Source organism: Lycorma delicatula, chromosome 1 (genome assembly GCF_047948215.1).
Source record: "Lycorma delicatula isolate Av1 chromosome 1, ASM4794821v1, whole genome shotgun sequence".
Classification (NCBI taxonomy): Eukaryota; Metazoa; Arthropoda; class Insecta; order Hemiptera; family Fulgoridae; genus Lycorma; species Lycorma delicatula.
In genome coordinates this window covers 214,619,401-214,639,145 of record NC_134455.1, presented here as the reverse complement: position 1 = coordinate 214,639,145, position 19,745 = coordinate 214,619,401, and the positions used below count along the sequence as shown (strand labels likewise).

Sequence of the window (19,745 nt, the reverse complement as noted above, 5' to 3'; positions counted from 1 at the left end):
CAAGCATTACCTGAGTCAGTTTATGTATGTTCTGAACAGTATCAAGCTGAGAGTACCCTCCAGAAAAGTAGCCCATGATGTTTACAGACTATTTGTGCAGGAATTTGAAATTCTAACAAGTTATTGCCAGGTTAACCTGCCGTCAGAGTCAACTAAAATCAGGGCGGATTACAGGTGTCTGATGTGATACCCTTTCAGAGTTAAGGTGTCTGAGAATCTTGGCTTGTGATAAAATGAAATCCAGGAAGCATAGCAATCAGTGCAACCACTGGACAATATAACTAAAGGTTAAAAATAAAGTAAAGTGCATTCCAAGTTCAATGCTGCTGTTACTACCTCTATCACCACCACACTACTACTATTACCTTTCTGTCTACTCTTAAATAAATATATGCTACTTCTGTCTCTACAGGTTCAAACCTTAATCAACTATTACAGTATACATTAATTTATTATCTTATTTTAATTTTGTAATAACTGTGCCTTGTATTGAGTATGTTTTTCACAAAATTATTTAGATAAAAGAAAGTTGAATGTAAATTTTTATATAATAGTCTTAATAAGATATGCCTTGATATCTAAAATATTAAATACTGGTTTTAAAATTTTTTTTAGAACATGTATCATTATAATATAATGTGTATTTATTAATAATATCAGTGATTTAATAATTAATTTTGTTTTTTTATTGCTGTTCAGAATGGGAATGATTAAAACATTAGTTCTCATATATCGTAAAAATGGAATTTTTAAAGGTTTATATCGAGGAATGAGTATTAATTATATCCGTGCTATTCCAATGGTTGCTGTATCTTTCTCAACTTATGAACTGATAAAGCAGGCTCTTCATCTTGATACTGGGATGAAAACTTAAGGTATATTAGAGTTAAATAATAGTAACATATTATAAATGTTAACTTCTACAATGAACAGGTTTAAATGTGCGGTTGCTAAGTGTTTAGAATAGTTACAAACCATTTAATCTGCGAGAGGTATACATGTAGGTGTAACTCCATTTAAAAATGAAGAAACAGTATAACTGAAAATTCTTATATTAGTATGAAACATTTACTTAGAGATACCTGTGCCAAATATTCCTACTGCTATGTCTGTAACTAAATGTAGTCCTTGAAGTAAAAAGCTCACTGGTAAACAGATTTTTGTATATGCATTCCATGTACTGATCTATTTTTTGGATTGTCTAGTTCAGGTAACCCTCAGAATATATCTAAATGTTCATCTTTTGTGAAAAAACATATTTTGACAAAAAAAAAAACATGTCTATGACTGGCACACATTGTGTGTATGAGGGTGAATAAAATTTAAATGGTAATTTTATTATTCTACGCAGCAAGCAGTTCTGAGTTGGATGGTGGAGTGGGGAGTTAATGTTCAGTGTATTAGAGAGGGGGAACCAGCTTGGTTAGCTTCTCTGCTATGTTCTGTCATCAGTACAGCTATGAATGAGCAAGAGGTTCTGTCATCTGTTGCACAATGTGTAATCATAAAGGTTTTAACTAGTGAAGGCATTTATTTTTAAACCTGTGGAAATTTTAATTTGTTTAAAGGTACAGTTTGGGGACACTGTCCCAGAACCGAGTGTATATGTGGGCCAGACAATTTAAGGGCAGGTGAGAAAGTGTAGAAAACAGAAGACCAAAGGTCAAGTCTCACAGCTGATAACATCCATGCCATTCAAGTGCTTATAGAAGGTGAATGCTGGTTCACTGTTGAAATCACATCAGAAGTGGGTATCACCTATGGGAGTGCTCAGTCCATTATCACTGATCATCTTGGCTTCAGAAAAATTAGTGCTCTATAGGTTCCAAGGTTGTTGACAGTAAATAAAAAACAGGTCAAGTAGGAAATTTGTGAGAGACTTCTGAATTGATTTTGACAAGTTGGAGATGAGTTTTTGAAGCGCATCGTCACATGTGATGAGACATGGGTCCATCATTACTCTTCGGAATCAAAAATGTCAAATAAGGAGTAGTGATGGAAGGATGAGGGCTGCCCAGTGAATGCCAAAACCTGTCTGTCAGCCGGATAAGTTGTTGCAATGATATTTTTTTTACTTGGGGAGGTTTACTCATTGATTTTCTGCACAATCAACAAAAGGTGAATGTGGCTTACTATTGCCAGCTGCTAAAATCAACAAAAGCCACCTACTAAAACAAAAGATGAGATATGCCAACCAGAGGTGTTATCCTTCTCCATGACAATGCCAGACTGCGCACTGCGATTTTAACAAGGGATGAATTGGAAAAAGTGCACGGGAAACCCTTGACCACGCTGCCTACGGTTCAGATATTTCCTCATGACTATTTTTTTGTTTGCACCCTTGAAAGAATTGCTTGGAGGGAAATGATTTGAAAACAAAGACAAATTCAAAAACAAGATGTCGAGGAGCACTTGGACAATTGGTTGATGACTTGTCCTCAAACTTTTTATGAATAAGGAATATTCAAGCTTCCAAATCATTGGCAAAAGTGTGTAGATCATGCAGAATAGTACGTAGAGAAATAATGAAGGTATGAATTGTGTATATTATTAATAAATAAATATACATATATGTATATATATATATATATATATATATATATATATATATATGTATTTGATTCACCCTTGTAAAATTATTTGTTCAGTTTATTCTTCGGTAATCATGCCTGTCGTGTCCAGGTTCCCCTGGTGATATATATATATATATAAAAAATATATATATAGATATATGCATGCACCACTTGCTTCATAGTCTATAGGAGGAATTGTTTTAATATAACACTTCAGTAAAGAAAAGACAATTACTTTGCAGCTGTTGAAAAATTTTATTTGTAGGTAAATTATGTTTAAAATTTTTCATGGGAATGAAGAAAATTGTTCTAGCAGAAAGATGTTATATTTGCTATCTGGTTGTGTAGGTGTAAATTGGGTGCTTCACCTTAAACTATTGTTGTCAATTAAATATCTCGTTAGTCACACTCATCTGTAAAATGAACTTAATGAATAAAGATTGATAAATTAATTTTTGAAGTCAAGCCAAATGATTATTGCTGCTTTATACAAAAATGTTTATTTATTTAAACATTGCTCACTTATTTTATATGTTGTTATAATTCACATACACCTACAGTGTGTATTATCCACAGTTATTTTAAATCCAGGATTCCTTACAGTAAAGCAATCTAAGTAAGAAAAAATTGTTATTTGTTCATTTATCTCAAAAAAAGACAGCATAAGTTTTTAATTCTCAGAAACATCATTACTGTGAAATAGAATTTAGGCATGATAAATTTTTATTGTTTTTATGATAAACATTCTGAGACATTTTTAATATATTTAAAGTTCTATAAAGCTATTAGATATTAATCCCAAATATCATTATTCAGTCATGATTTTCTCTATATTCCTAATAAATCAAGTTTTCCAATTATTTAATAATGTTTAGTATGAAAATTTTTAAATTTCTCATTTCTAATAATATTTTGTGACCAATTTTCAAACAATGTTGGGGTCATGGTCAATTTCTCTGGTATTCAGTAACATAATAGATCAATTGCTACTTTAGTCTAGTATTAAAACTTTCTTTTACTACTTGCCCTGTATATCGTAAATTGCAATTATTGCTTTTAACAGTCAGTTTATAAATACCTGCTTTTTCACACTGTTTGTCTCTCTATTTTGAGTTAGAACAGAGTCGATTAGATGTAGCCATGTTAATATTAAAGCTATTGTGTTTTTTCAATACTACAAATAGCAATAGCATTGAGTCATTTTTGACCATGTTTTATTTATCTATTCTTTATCAGTTATTTTAAATTAAAGTAAATTTGTGCTTTTAACAGTACTGTTATCGTTGTTATGTTTTCCAAAAGATTCAAGCATTATAACAGTATAACTTTAAATTCATTATTACTTAAAATATTGTAAAGGAATTATGAATAGCTTTCAGTAGTTTTGAATGTTTCTCTGTCTTATTGTTTGAATTTAAGCTGCTTTTTTTAATGCGATTATGTTTTATAAAATTTTTGAAAAAAATACAGATACCATTGCTTAGTGATCAAACAGACTGTTTCTGTCAACTCTTAGTATCTTTTCACAATTACCAGAATTGTCTTTCACGTTTAAAAAAAAAAATATTAATATTCATTAACAATATATAATTATATAAAAAATATTTAAAAAAAGTTATAATTGTATTAAATTCATGTAGTTGTAATTTGTTTTTCTTTTGGTATTCATGTGGCACTATACAAAGTGGTACCCAGTTTGGCATAAAAACCATTTCATTAAAAATTTGTGTTTTATGTTTCATAGGATGAAAAAAATCAGTAGTAGATTATATAGATGTATCAGTAGATAAATATTTATCAAATTGCATACTATTTTTAATTATCAAAGGTGCTTTTGTCTATATGAATTAATTTAAAATCTAATAACAGCAACATAGTAATTCATAGTTTAATTTTTCAACAAAATTTTCAGTTTTGGAAGAAATGCCAAAATCTAAGTATCTCAGTCAAAACAATGGGAAATATTCCATTTCACTTTTTGCCTTCATTTCTGTATCACCCATGATAAAATGATAAATTCTTTATCACCCTTTTTAATTTATCAGCCAATAAAGATCAGTATGAAAACCAGGAGGATAGATATTAAGTTTTGAGACCAATCCATTTAAAAAACATAACCAACTTAAGCTTCACATGTGAGAAAATTCAGTCTACTTTTTGGATCTCACTGATGATTCTCACTGTTTCTGGCCTTCCATATGGATTGTTCAGTTTTTTCTTGAGCTTCTTGCAATATGTAAGAGTCAGCAAAGGCCTTCTCCAATTTGAAAAAATGAATCATGAACATTCACCTACTCAGAAATTTTCATTTTTGTTTTACTTAAAAATTGCTAAACGCAGCACCAAACATAACTTTAACTGGAGAATGTACAATTTGTAAAGTATAGTTTTCAATAAATAACTTAGTAATTCTAATCTCACACAAAAGCTTTCTTCAGCTTCTCAGTATGTTTATCATGTAAAGAAAGAAATTATTTCTCTAGACTGGTATAAGTTGTGCTCGTTTTAAAATATGGCTTTTTTTATTAACTTTTTCAGATTTACAGCACTGATGGGTATTAGTCCTTAGAAAGATTGGTTACTTTACTGCTTTGTATCTTAGTAAGTAGTGTACTGGGATTTTAGTTTTATAAACAGTATATTGGTTGGAGTAAAACAGCATATTGGTTGGCATTGGTGCATCAATAATAAATGAGTGTTATATAGAATAATCTTATCACTCAAGTACATCTTAATTATATTGGATGAATTAATTGATTATTACAATTATTATATTTTAATAATTATATTTAACAATTATTATAATTATATATTTTTTTTAAATTATTTTTTGAAAATATGTTTCAACAGTAACAGTTTTGAAGGGGGCCGAAAGACAGAATTATTGTATTATATTTTTAATTAAACTCAAGGTTGAATATGTTTATTGAATTAGTAGCAAATACATCAAAGTATTTCAAAATGTAACTTATTTTAAAATCAAAACCATTAATTCAGCAGCTTTTTATGCTATGAAAATAAATAAACAAAAGTTTTTATGAAATTTTTTTATTTAATTTATATCCTCGTCAATTCAGTAGAAATTGTTTTCTGCATATTTGTCAGTGCATGGGTATGTGCATCTAAGTTTTTCATTGTTGTTTTTTTATAAATTAAACTCATGGTTGGATATGTTTATTGAATTAGTAGCAAAATTAAACTCATTATTACCTTTAATGAGATTTTGGTTATTAAATAACTTATTTGATGTAAGTTTTATCTTTAAATTGTCACATTATACCTAATTTCATAAACATTAATTTTTTATTACACCAGAAATCCTTTGCATGAGTACACATAAGCATACACAAACATGTTCCTAACGATTCTGAGAAAATCAGATATTTAAATGTAGGAGATAAGTAAAAAAAATATTTCAGACAAAATGTTTTTTTGTATGAACAAGAAGCTCTTAAGAAAATTATGAATTTGTTAAAAAAAATCTGATATTTTACTCCAGTGAAAGATAATTCTGTCTTCCTCCTTTAAAATCAAACAATCTTTGGTCAAAATACTTTTTTTTTAAATCATGATGTGCTCAAGATAAAAATTTAAAACACTTTTTTTAGATTACCAAATAATGTTAAGTAATAATATGGAATAGTAGTGAAACTATTTTAGAGTAGTAAGTACATAATTTTATTTACATACATGTTTGTTTATTAGTATTTTTTAGTTTAATTGTAGATCTGATTTTTATTTCTAAGAGCAAGAACCTCATTATTTAGAAATTAATTCAATTCTCAAAGCTATTAGAAAGTTTCAAAATTTGGTGACGAGTTTATTAGTAGAAATTACTCATTTAAATATTCATTTATCATTTGTGAAATGTCTTTAGATTTTTAAAGGTTGCAAAGAAAAAACTGAAATAAAATGATATTTACAAGGTTGTATAGAAGATATTCTCATGGTATTCTTACATCAATTAATTTTTCAACTACAGAAGTATGAACCCTGTAGTACTTGTCAGGTCAGGTCTTTGCTCCTCAATAATTAAAAAAATTAAGTACAAGTCCATGTAGTCCATGCCTCAAAGAATCATTATTTCAATACAATGATCTGCTTCTTATTTCTCAAATGGTGTTAAAAGGAAAAAATAAGTATTTTTGTTTAACAGTATGAAGTATTTGTTTGCTTGCCATATTTTTTAACTTCATGAACTTCTGAAGTAAACCGACTGCTTTATAAAGTGTAAATAATAACATAGATTATGTGGGCAGTCCTAGGAATTACAATCACTGTAGTAACTCTTAAGCTGACATCAATAGTACAAACTAGTTCTTGGAAGCTTCATACCATTTTTGTATCTTAATTTTTTCCAATCTGTTTATGTTAAGAGGTCATCGATTATTTTGTAATACTGTTATCATAATATTTTGTAATACTGTTGCAATAATAGGTTTGTAATCTGCTCAGCAGTAAGCTTTTCTTACCCGATATCATTCAACAGAGTTATCCAAAGCTCTCCACTATTTGCTGCTCCCTACATTCAGTTGGAGTTATGTGTTCAGTCAGTGTTGGTTAATTTTCATTATCCTCATCTTCTTCACTATTCCTTCAACATTGCTGTTGTAAATGAATAACATCAAGAAAATTAGTAAAACTTGTGCAGTTACAAGATCATGTCTATATATTTTCATTAGGGGGACTATTAACGAGATTAATCTCTGAAGGTTTTGAAAGGGGAAAGTGTCAATAGTGATTTCCTTTTTAAAAGAATTACACTGGGGGTTATGCTCAAGAGAAGGAGGAGGTATAAAAGTCCACAAAGGATGACCTCCAAAAAATGATGCTTTGTCAGTATCAGTAAAGCCCAAGTACTTATCATGAAACAAAGAGTACAGAAAAAGTAAGGTATTTTAGCAGACACTTTGCCTTTTTATAACGTCACGTTTTAAATATTTATTGATTGTGTGGCTTTGAACCGAGTGTTGTTTGAATTGACATACTGATCTTTTTTAAGTCATTTAATGATTTTACTGATAAACCTGTATAATTGTTAAAATTTTTTACTTGTTCATTTTTCCTAATTAGGTTTTGTATGTAGTTAGATAAACAGGAGTTAGTTTTAGGTGTACTACCTGACCAGACACTTGTACTGTCAAAACGAATTGTTCAACAGCATGCTTTTCATTAGCTGTTATCACTTTTTCAATTTTTTTTTTTAATAAAAGTCAACTGAATTATGCAGTAAAGAGTGTTGTTATAAGTTAGACTGAAATTTAATAAAACACTAGATTTGTCAGAAGAAAGCTCAATGATGAATTCTGTATTAGTGAATACATTAATGAAAAAAGTCAACCGTATAAGGTTGCTTGGTACAAGATGTAGGATAGTAAGTGTACCTGAGAAAGAAATAAAAAAGAACACGAACCAGCTGTGAGGCAGGAATGCTTGATTCTACATTTAGAGTTAGAGTTAATTCTCATAATTGTATACCAATTGACATATGTGGGTGTGTATATATTTTTTTTTTTATAAACTTTGACAGTGAGTTTTTGCTTGTCAGCTGGATGTATTTGACTACCGTCATAACCGTGAGGTTCATTCATTCATAGTGTTCTGCCCGAACTGTGTACATGTTATTAGTGTAAACATTTCCTGTTACTATGGCAACAGAAGTCTAGGTTAAGTGATCTCAAAATATTTTGCAAATCACAATTTAATAAATAATACAAGTAACAAAAAAAGACCAAAAAATGAAATCTATTTGACTCATAGGATCAATGTTCTCCTTGATGCACTTAAATAATTAACATATAATTAATTAATTTGAAGACAAAATTAAGAACAGTTACACCAACTTATAAACTGGGGTCCAGCAAAAAGTATTTTGTAAAAAAATGATCTAAAATATTTAAATATGTAGGATTTATTATTGAAAAAATAAAACAAGTTCTCTAAATTTACAGTTTTGAGTTTTGAGGAACCATTAAAAATCAGTATATTGTTGTTCTGTTAGATATATAATTTTGACTTTTTAATTGGCCTTTCATGTTATTCACTTAGTGAACTGAATTTATTTTCTTATAGATTAAAAAATATATTTTTATAATTTATAAATCTTGATGTTTTATTTTTACTGTTGTGATATTGCCATATTTATTTTAAGCAACTTTGCTTAAGAAAAACTGATTCAGATATTTTATTTCTGCATTTCTTCCAGGTTATAATTCTAATAACTGGGATTCTGGACATTGTTTTTAAAAGTTCAATAAATTAGAACTCCATTCAATTTTTTAAAATTACTTTTGAAAAATTGTAAGAATATTTTGATGTAAATTTTCTTATTAAAGTTATTTAAAATTTGTAATACTTTTAATTTTTTCTGGTGCTTCTACCAGTTTTAGGGCTGTTAATTATACTAATAGTGTGTAACTTTTATATCAATTCATAATGAAGGATTAAAAATTCTTCAGAAATTATAATTGAGGCTGTTATTTAGTTGCATTTATAAATAATGTTAAGAGTAACATTGAACATTGTGTATATTTGTTGTAGGAATAATATTTTAACATATATTTTAAAATGTTAATATATGTTCTAATATTATTTTATATGTTATTTTGGACTAAAAACTTTTTTATTTATTATTTTATTTTTTAGCATATTGAATTTGATATATATAAAATTACATTTGTGTAAGTTTTTTGATGTCAAATAATTATTGTGTACAACGTGATGAAAATTGGAAGATTTTGTTAGTATTCAAAGTTTAGTTACAAAATTACTCTTATTTTATTATGTTGTTAGAGTTCATAAGGCTGCCTTAAATGTTTATATTCAGCATTAGTAAAATTCATGCGCAGTGTTAAAAATACCAAAAAAAAATTATATAATCGTATAAATAGAACAGAATATATGTCATGCTGTATTGAATTATAGTCTCCCAAAACATTACATGAAAAAGTCATGTACGCACTGATAGAAGAACTTTTTGAAATGTAAAACTGCAACTATAGTTTCACGACGGTAAAGAGAGAAACAAGGTTTTAGGTATAGTTTGAGAACCATGACAATTGCATTTGTTTACTTTAACACAGTTTATTTAACAATTGTATTCATGTTGATTGTATTAATGCACATTATGATTAGTCATTTTTATTTATTCCAATTGTAATTATATTTATTAATTTATATTTCAAATATCTTGTGCTTTAAACTAATACTACCTGAATGAATGATTGTTTAGATAATAATTGTGCAATTTTAAAGTAATGCTTGAAAAGTATTAGTAGTAGTTACTGAATCAGAATACAAACCTGATATAAAATTAACAATAGAATTATTGTTTAGCATTAGACTAATTTCAGTTTAAGTATCCTGAAAGTGGCCTCAGAGCAATGGACAAGTATTGAAGATGGCTGTGCTAACCTCCCATATGACATGGGATCAGGCAAAGATATAGAAGAAATGTCTCGTGTAAAATTATACAGTTTCTTCCAGCATTCTTTATTATAATTAAATACTTAATTATATTATTAAATACATTCTTTTGATTAGTTTTTGCATTAAAGATTTTTTCTTTTTAGATTAACAGACTATTATTTTCATTATGTGAGTCACTTTTGGTTCTGGAATTAAAACTTAAAACTCTAATTTTGATGAAGTCACTGTTGGCAAATTTTACTTATGATCCAAAGATTTTTTAGATTCTTTCCTATTTTGCATGTGTGGTATCATTTTTTATACCTCCAGAATACACTGAACTGAATACTGTTTAAATTATTTAATTTTTTTAACCAGATTTTATTTTAATTTTTATAACTGTATTTTATTATTAACCAAAAAACTGTGTATATAACATTTATATACACAGTTTTTTGGTATAAACAGTTTTTTGGTATCACAGTAACAATAAATTACACAGTTAATTATAAACAATTTTATTAAAATTGTTTATGATTATTTTTGTTGTTTTTACTTCCTTATATGAAGTAAAGGAAGTATTGTAATTACAAAAAATCTTGGTTTTCGGTTATTCAACAGGAATATCTATTTTGACAATTCCTGAATCCATTTTGACTTGTTTCGTGATGTATGTATCTCGTATAACTCAAAAATGATTAGTCGTAGAATGTTGAAATTTTGGATTTAGGACTGTTGTAACGTCTAGTTGTGCACCACCCCTTTAGATTGCAATCGACTGGACCAAAAAGTCCGAAATCCAAAAAAATTTGGATTTTTGACTTTTTCTTAACTGCAGTAATAAGCCCTCATTGAGAGCTTTTCAACGGTATATCATAAGTAGTACTTAATTTCATTGGTTCAGAGTTATAGCCCAATAAGATTTTAATTAATGAGATATTTGGATCTTAGAACGGAAAGGCACATCTGTTCGAATCTGACTTCATGTACTTTTTTCTTTTAACTTTTTTGTTTTTAATTTAAGTGTATTGATGTCTTAATAATTATTAACCTCTGATTGTAAAAAAAAAATACAATAAATAATAGTTTAATAACAGTAAAAAAAAAATTTTAAAAATCAGAAGTTATTAGTGGAATAAGATTTTATATAATTTTCATTTAAAAAATAAAATGTGTATATAATATGTGTACAAGGAAGTTATGGTGTCCACATCAGTTTTTTTTTGTGATTTGACTCATAATATAAGTAAAATTTTAAATTTAAAAAATATTTATTGTGACTATTAAAGGAACATTTACTGTATTATTGTTTTATTATTATCTTATAGCTTCTGTGTTGCATGGTCTTGGTTGATTTGGTAATTGTTTATTACTTTACAATCACAGCAAGGTGAAATATTGCAAGAGGTGCTTGATTAGAATTGATTTTAGTTTATTCTGAATGGTAGAATTATTAAATAACAAACTGCCTCGCACTGAAAAAAAGTGAATTTAGGCATGATGTTATTGTATTTCTTATATAAAAAGTCCATTATCATTCCAGTGACCAAATCCATGTTAATTGTTGTGATCATATTTACCTGTATTTGAGATGAGTCATTTGAATAAAAATGTTAATATGTTATGAAATTTAAACTTTCATTCTATTTTTCTATAAGTAAAGGTTCATTAAATCAAATGTAAGTTAATTTTAAGACTCGTTCAGATAGTTACGTGGATGACAATCAAATGAATTAGTAATTATTTAGATTGATACTTTACCGTGTAAAAATTTATATAAGATGTTTTGTTGTGTGTATGTATTATATATGGTATAGGCTGATTTTTTTTAATTTTGTGTTTATTTTTGGGTGTATTGAATAGTAAAAAAAAACTGATTTTTTTTTTTTTTAATACCAAAAACTATGTATCACAAAATATTCTAGAGTAGTTAAGCCAAGTAGTTTCACAGCAGTAGGACACTTTCTTTGCATTATCTTAATTGTAACAACATTCATATCCAAGATGATTCATTTTCAGTTTTTAGATAATATTTATTTATTATTTACAGATGTAGGTTGTTATGTAAATTTCCATTCTGTGTTAATTTAACATTATTCTTGTCTAAGTAGTTATTTTCATAAGTAATTTACAAAAAAAATTTGTTCTTTTATCTGTCAAAAAAACTTTTTTTCATTAAAGCTTTAATTTTGATTTTTTTTGTTTGTTTTTTTTTCAATAAACTTGATTTAAAAGTGTTGAAGATAAACTTTTTAAGGAAAGATAACAACGGTTATATTTTTCTTTTAATTTTACTGTGTATTCCAAATTTTAGATTTGATTTTAATTCCACTTGATATTCTATTTGTGTACAACAGTGAAAGCTTATTTTTATTCTGTTGTGTAATACTTGAACTCATCTCCAGTATCTTTCTACTTTCTTTTTATTGTTTCTCATCATAAAAAGATTGAGAAATAATTTCTTTCATTTATTTCTGTTTTAATGCTCTTTTTGACCACTTCAAATAATAAATTGGCAGCCATTTTCCTGGGCATGGGCACACGTTACACATCATACAATCACATAACACATAAGAAAATATCTTTTAACAGCTTAAAAGAATCTATTATTAAACATTAAATGGAAGAAATGATGTGCTTAGTTTGAATTAAATGGACCTTTACAATTTTGAGGCCATAGTGTAATATTTTTTCTTATACTCAATGTGGATTTAGGAGCATGATTATTTTTTATTGTGATGATTCTTATTTGATTTAGTTAGTTGATTTAAAGGTTTCAACATTTTACATTCATTATATTTCTTTCTCATATTTTTGTAGGTGTTATGAAATATATGTTCATCTAGACTTGTAATGATATAATTATTTGATGTACTTCATGTTATTGTACTTAAATTTCAAAGTTGTATGTATGAGTATTTTAACGATTTAAGATAGAAAACTGTGACAATAATTCTTTTTAGTAGATGTTTTCCTTTTACTAAATTTAAAAAAATGTTATTCGACTTTGTCAGCTAAAAACTCTATTGGAAACAGAACATCATTTGACCTTTACAATCATGTTCCAGCTGTTTTTTTATGCTGCCCTGAAAAAATATGTATTGCTATGCATTAATTCTTGTAGAAATATCTATCTGTATAAGCAGTTCAGAAAAATGTTTCCTTCTGACTAAATACCATGATTGAGGAGCAAGTGAACCTTTTAGGAAGTCTTAGTTCAAGTCTTTTGTTTAGCACTTTAAGTCACTTTCCACAAGTAGATTACTATAAAACTGTAATGACATGTAAAGTAATAATCTAAATATAAATAGGATAATCTTGATTAGCTTTGTTAACTTTTAAACCCTTTTTTTATCATTTTTAAATAAAATAATATTTTATTTAAAGAATAAATAAAATTCTTTTAAATAAAGGATATAGAAACTTTAATAGTTTCCCTGCTAACCAACACACTGAATTACCTCAACATATTGAAATAAAAGATAGAAAATATTCACATTGCTCATGCATTGAAATATAAGTTTACAATTGCATCTATTTCTTTAATTAATAGTTAAATAATTAACATACACAACTTGCTTATCAACTATAACAGTTGCTTTTCGTATGACTGTATATTCTGTAGTAAGTTTATGAATGAAGATAAGGACTATCTTCATGTGTGTAAAAAAGAATTATTTATCGTTTTAACACCTTTCTAGGTGAGATATAATTCTCATTTTTAATAAAATTATTTGTGCTTAATATCTCAACCTTTTAAACAAACCAAAGATATGAACAGGATTTTACCCAACTATCTTTGTTAAATATATAATTGTGTTAAGCAAAAGCTTTGGTAATACCTAGATGTTTACCTCAAGTGCTAACACATGGATATGAATGATTGGTAAATTTCTAAGAGACTTCTGGGCTGACATTGGAGTATAAAATATTTTAAAGTATTTATTTTCTATGTAAAGAACAGATGGTGTTGAGTATGTAAGGTAATAGTTTGTAATATATGTTATGTTATGAAATTTGTAATTTATTGGGTGTTTTTTTTTAGAGTATATTAACTTTCTTAACTCCACGGTTGTAAAGAATTGTTATTAATAATTTTTTTTGTATAGTTATATATTTAAATTAATATGTTATTTTTATGTTATTTAAAAAGTTCATCTCACTGCTCCAGTACATCTAATACTAGAGTGGGAACGTAAACAAGAGAAAATTTTATTTTTGTATTTTATCTGTATTTTAATTTATTAAATTTTTAGAAAAAAATATTGTGTTTTACTTATGCTCCTAAAATAGCATTACAGTTTATATAAAATTTGAAAATTAAGTAGTATATAATATAAATTTATATAATACATGTTCATCCATAGCAGTATGTTCTGCAGATAATATATTAATAATGAATCGGATCTTTTTCGAGATTCTCCCCCCTAAAAAAACACAACACCAATGGGCCAAAAGTCGATGTATTCTTAATATCCAATAAGAATTAGGTGGGAATATGCATATTTCAGAATAACAGGAAATAATTATATTAACAATAACCTGGTTGGAGAAATAACCTAATAACACATTAACATGCTTTTTTATACCAGTCATTTTAAACATATTAACATATTTTACATATTAAAAATATAGGCATTATATTATTGCCTATAATTTTAGATATAAATTATATAAATATAATTAACCAAACTTAACCTATGTTCGCTTTGTTCACTAAACTCGACTAATTAACAGTAATGTTATTATTTAAATAATAAATAATTGCAATAATTACTGAATTTATTAATCTAACCAAATTTAACCTACGGCTTTGCTCACTAACCTTGACAAATAAACAATAATTTTTTTTATTATTTAAATAATGAATAATTTCCAGCCTCTATGGCGCGAGTGGTAGCGTCTCGGCCTTTCATGCAAAGATATCCCAGGTTTGAATGGGATCCCAGGTCAGGCATGGTATATTCAAAAAAAAAAAAAAAAAAAAAAAATTGCAGCAATAATTACTGAATTTATTACTATCTAAATATTCAAAATATTACTGTTAATTAGTAAGGTTAGCAAGCGAAGCAAGCATAGGTGAATTTTTGGTTACATTTTTTTTTGTCTTCAGTCATTTGACTGGTTTGATGCAGCTCTCCAAGATTCTCTATCTAGTGCTAGTCGTTTCATTTCGGATACCACCCCCTACATCCTGCATCCCTAACAATTTGTTTTACATATTCCAAATGTTGCCTGCCTGCGCAATTTTTTCTTTCTACCTGTCCCTCCAATATTAAAGCGACTATTCCAGGATGCCTTAATATGTGGCCTATAAGTCTGTCTCTTATTTTAACTATATTTTTCCAAATGCTTCTTTCTTCATCAATTTGCCTCAACACCTCTTCATTTGTTACTATATCCACCCATCTGATTTTTAACATTCTCATATACCATTTCATTTCAAAAGCTTCTTGATTAGATTGTATGTATTAAATAAATAAATATAAATGGTTATAAGAATGATAATATAAATGGTTATATTTGGTTATTTCTCCAACCTGGTTATTTTTAATATCAATATTTATTGCTATTTTCAGTTATCCCCAGGTGAAATTATATAAGCCACTGTTGTTCATAAGTTTTACAGGACATTTTATTCAGCAAGGCTGACAACACTTGACTTCTAGTATAAATGTACTTATTAGAATAGAAATTTAAAACTGTCTCTGTTACCATCATAAGAATTACTTTTAATACAAATGATAATGTATATAAATTGAATTGATGCGATTTTTGCATAATGATTGATGAAAGCTACTTAAATAACATGAAAGAATTTTCAAAATTTTTTTTAAACCATCAATGGAATTGTTCAAATTGTTTGCTATTATTCAGTCTTTCAAATTCTTTCTCTGGACTTGTTCTTAAATTTTGAAATTCTGAACTTTTGCTAATCATAATTTTTCATGATTACCTGTTATGAAAAATCATTTAGTGAGAGGCTCTGCTATATACAACATTCTCATTTATCTTACTGTCTAATTAAGGATCTATGTTAAGAAATACCTACTATTAAATTTTAATGCAGAAGATTTTGCTGTCAAATTACATCAATTTCTTGATAAGTTGTGTTTTTATTCTGTCAAATTAATTGCTTGCATGTTAAAGTGTGATTTCGCTAGTATGAATTCATGATTCTACATCCCCAAATACCTGACTGCACATTTAAACTGGAACATTTAATTGAACTTCACTGAATATTGTAATTGCAGTTAAACCACGATTTGGAGTGTGAATGTAGCTTCAACCATCCACATAAAAAACTATTTTGGAAAAGTCAATCTACTTCACAGTGTATTGCAAACTATTCTAAACTTTTATCTTAGTCTTCTACTGTAAAATTAGATTACAAATATGGATGATACGCTTTTAATTTCAAAATGTGATGACTCAACACAAGTAACTTTCCCTGATGCATTGAGTTCCAAGAATTGCAATCTGGCTTGTCTATAGCAAAGACGTAGAAATCTTTTGCCAGCTGACACTTTAAGGCACTGGACCTGAGGAAAGGGTACTCTACCTCTTGAATTGCTCAAACAATTGCACTTATTTTTTAATGAAAAAACAGCAAACTCCATGTTATACTTCATTGGCATATAAACGTATGCTGATATACTAAATTGGCAGAATTTGTTCAACTATAATGACAGGGTGGGCATTAATCCTAACTTATTGCAGCTTACATGACCAGCTGGAATTAAGGAGCTATTACAATATTGCTGATAATTATCAGTGAAAGTTACCCGTAGTAGATTGAAAATTATTTGATATGAGTAAAAAAAAAACTTTAAATACATATTAAATTTAATTCTTTTAACCCCCAAAAATTTAAAAACTAAATGATAACTTTGTAACATTTTTACAGATTCATATAAATGTATATTTAAACATATTTTTCTCAAAATCTCACTTTGGTATAACCTAGATGAATATGAATAACAATATTCTTTTTACAAAATATAGTTAGAATAATAATTAATACATCAACCAGCAGTGAGGAAAAATGTGTGTAAAGAAGATTATAAATGGAATTTTCAGAAAATTTGCTTATGTAACATTAACATCTTTTATATAAGCTGATGTACCGTTAAAAATTTTCAAAGCTATAACAGGAAAATATATTTTAGTTTTAAAAGCAGAGATAATTTGGAATGGCTGTGCAATAAGCAGTGAATTTTTAATCAACATGTACTGAATAAATACTGGGTGATTCAAAAAGGACATCGCAACTTTAAAAGCGTATAAAAATTTATTGAGATAACTTACAAATTCGGCTGAGGTCTCATTTCATAGAAAAACATATCAAGTTTGTCACCAAACATTCACTTTGGTTTGATTTGGCTTCCATTTGTGATACGATATACATCCTACCTGAAGTTGATTTCATTCCAGACAAGCAATTTGGACCTTACCTCTGCAGCTGCAGCCCTAATTCAAAGTCTTAGCTTTGACAACAAGATAAGCAGGCAAAGGTGGTATGTAAACACAATCTTTAATGAAACCCCCACAAGAAAAAATCTAGCAAAGTCAAATCTGGGGAATGAGGAAGCCGTGCAGTTGAACCTTTGCAACCAATCCACCGACCTGGGAATTGAGTATAAGAAAATCACTGACTTCTAGGTGGTTATGAGGTGATGCTCCATGTTGCTGATAGTAATAGCATTTATCTTGATCATCATCGTCTAACTGAGGAATTAGAAAATTTTGAAGCATGCCCAGATAAACGATACCATTTACGGTCCTAGAAGAAGAACGGGGTAGAGTCTTTGTTTGCTTAGGGCTCAAAAAACATTGACCTTAGCTATTATGAATGTACTGCAAAGTTTCATGAGGGTTTTCACTATCTCATATTTAGCAGTTACAGGTGTTCACTTTGTCATTGTGAAACATGGCAAACAACTCGTCACTAAAAATGTATTTGTCTGCAATTCTACCCATCATTGACGAAAATGTTTGGCTGCGAGCAACTTTGTCATCATCTGTAATGTTTTTTTCTTGTTTAGCCTCTGGGAATTGCCGTTCAGGTATTACTTCAGAGAATGAATGAGGATGATATGTGTGAGTGTAAATGAAGTGTTAGTCTTATACAGTCTCAGTTTGACCATTCCCGAGATATGTGGTTAATTGAAATCCAACCACCAAAAACACTGATATCTATGATCGGGTATTCAAATCCATGTAAAACGGGCTGGAACTCTTGACTTCCAAATCAGCTGATTTGGGAAGACGCATTCACCACTAGACCATCCCGGTGGGTTTATCTGAAATGTGTTGAACCATGGTTAGTTTGTATGGGTTCAAGAGCAATTGTTTATGTAATACATGCCAAATAGTCATTTGTGCAATGCTAGTCTTATGTGACGCAAGTAGAGTTGATTTTTTTGGACTACATGCAAAGTTTTCTTTGAGTTGTTTCACAGCAGCTTCAGGGATGTGTGGGTGTCCTGGTGATTTTTCATGTGTAACAGAACAACCTGTCTCAAGGAAGGTTTGGTGTTTTGAGTAAATTATACACCTACTAGGAGGCTCATTATAAAATTACGTTGAAGTGCAAATTGTGAAACCAAAATATACAGCAAGCACGTCTGCACCAATAAATATATCTATTTTTAAAAACACTGGTGGCCAAATTCGGTACTAATGAACTATGAGTCAAAATTTGAAATGTTTTCTGCTATGAAATGAGGTGTCGAATCTGTAAGTTATCTCAATAAATTTTTATATGCTTTTAAAGTTGTGATGTCCTTTTTGAATCTCCCAGTATAATAAGAAAGGCACATTTCTGAAAAAATTGCTTTGAGTGAACTAGCCTTTTGCTGTATGTGATAACCATATTGTCTTTTGGAGTACTGTTGATACAGCCTTCCCAATCGCCTCACAAAATCAGACTTTGATAGTGTATGTAGTAAAGCCACAAAAAGGTGGTCTTATTACACGTATCTTTGGCTTCCAGAGGTTTCTTGGAAGTTTTCAGTGTTTCTAGTCTATGTACAATAGCACTGAATAGGACGGATCGTTTTTACAAACAAGTTAGTATGTTTTTGTTTAACCTCCTGACTACTTTTTATTTTCGAAAATTTGTTGAATCGAGTAGAGAAAACTATTACTTCTTACAATACGTAAAAGTTCAAATTATTTATTAAATAAAATCAATAGATTACTATTACCAAATTATCATGAAAGTATATTGCCGGGTGTAATTTAACCGTTTTCGTGGATTTCCGATCAGATTAATAGTATTGTAAAATTTACTACGTTATGGCAGCTAACAAAACTTGGAAAGAGGTTGCAATCAATAAAGTGACTACTACAACGGTCGTAGTGCAGTTTCCTTGGAAACATAATGAGACGGGTGGCGCGGAATAGCGGCGAATTGTGGGTAGTCTGAGGTCAGTATGGCTCCCACCGGCGAGGCGAGCAGGTGATGGAGGGCAAGGTCCGCCTCCTGAAGTGGCATGAGATGCCGCCACATCTTCAATTCAACCCCTACATTCTGACCGGATACCGGCCCTTGCTCTCCCCCTGGGGCAGCCTTCTCAGCCTATTTTACGTCCACAACGAGACCATCAACATCATCTCCCACGGTCAGTTAGACCGTCAACTCATCCCCTCATATTTTAACGGAAATAAATGTAAAATTATTAATTAATTTAGTTAGTAACATGAAGATTACGATCGTGTAACAAGTTTTAAATTATTACAAAAATACCGATAAACGTTTTA

General features: G+C 28.9%; 2 protein-coding genes across 4 annotated transcripts in view; both read left to right on the top strand.

Annotated features, from left to right (window-relative positions):
* Positions 1–14,243, top strand: part of LOC142328445 (solute carrier family 25 member 16-like) — a 75,101-nt gene extending 60,858 nt beyond the window's left edge. For 2 of the 3 annotated variants that reach the window (XM_075372240.1, XM_075372216.1), the window contains 2 exons: positions 700–875; positions 5,112–8,762. In XM_075372240.1, coding sequence (XP_075228355.1) covers positions 700–874 — 175 coding nt within the window. In that variant the 3' untranslated portion in view covers position 875; positions 5,112–8,762. The other variant, XR_012757273.1, reaches the window with a different exon arrangement.
* Positions 14,244–19,435: 5,192 nt separating this feature from the next.
* Positions 19,436–19,745, top strand: part of LOC142328389 (progestin and adipoQ receptor family member 4) — a 72,888-nt gene continuing 72,578 nt past the window's right edge. Inside the window, exon 1 of the mRNA XM_075372098.1 lies at positions 19,436–19,606. Within this exon, the coding sequence (XP_075228213.1) occupies positions 19,447–19,606 (160 nt within the window). The 5' untranslated portion in view covers positions 19,436–19,446. The remainder of the gene's footprint in view (positions 19,607–19,745) is intronic.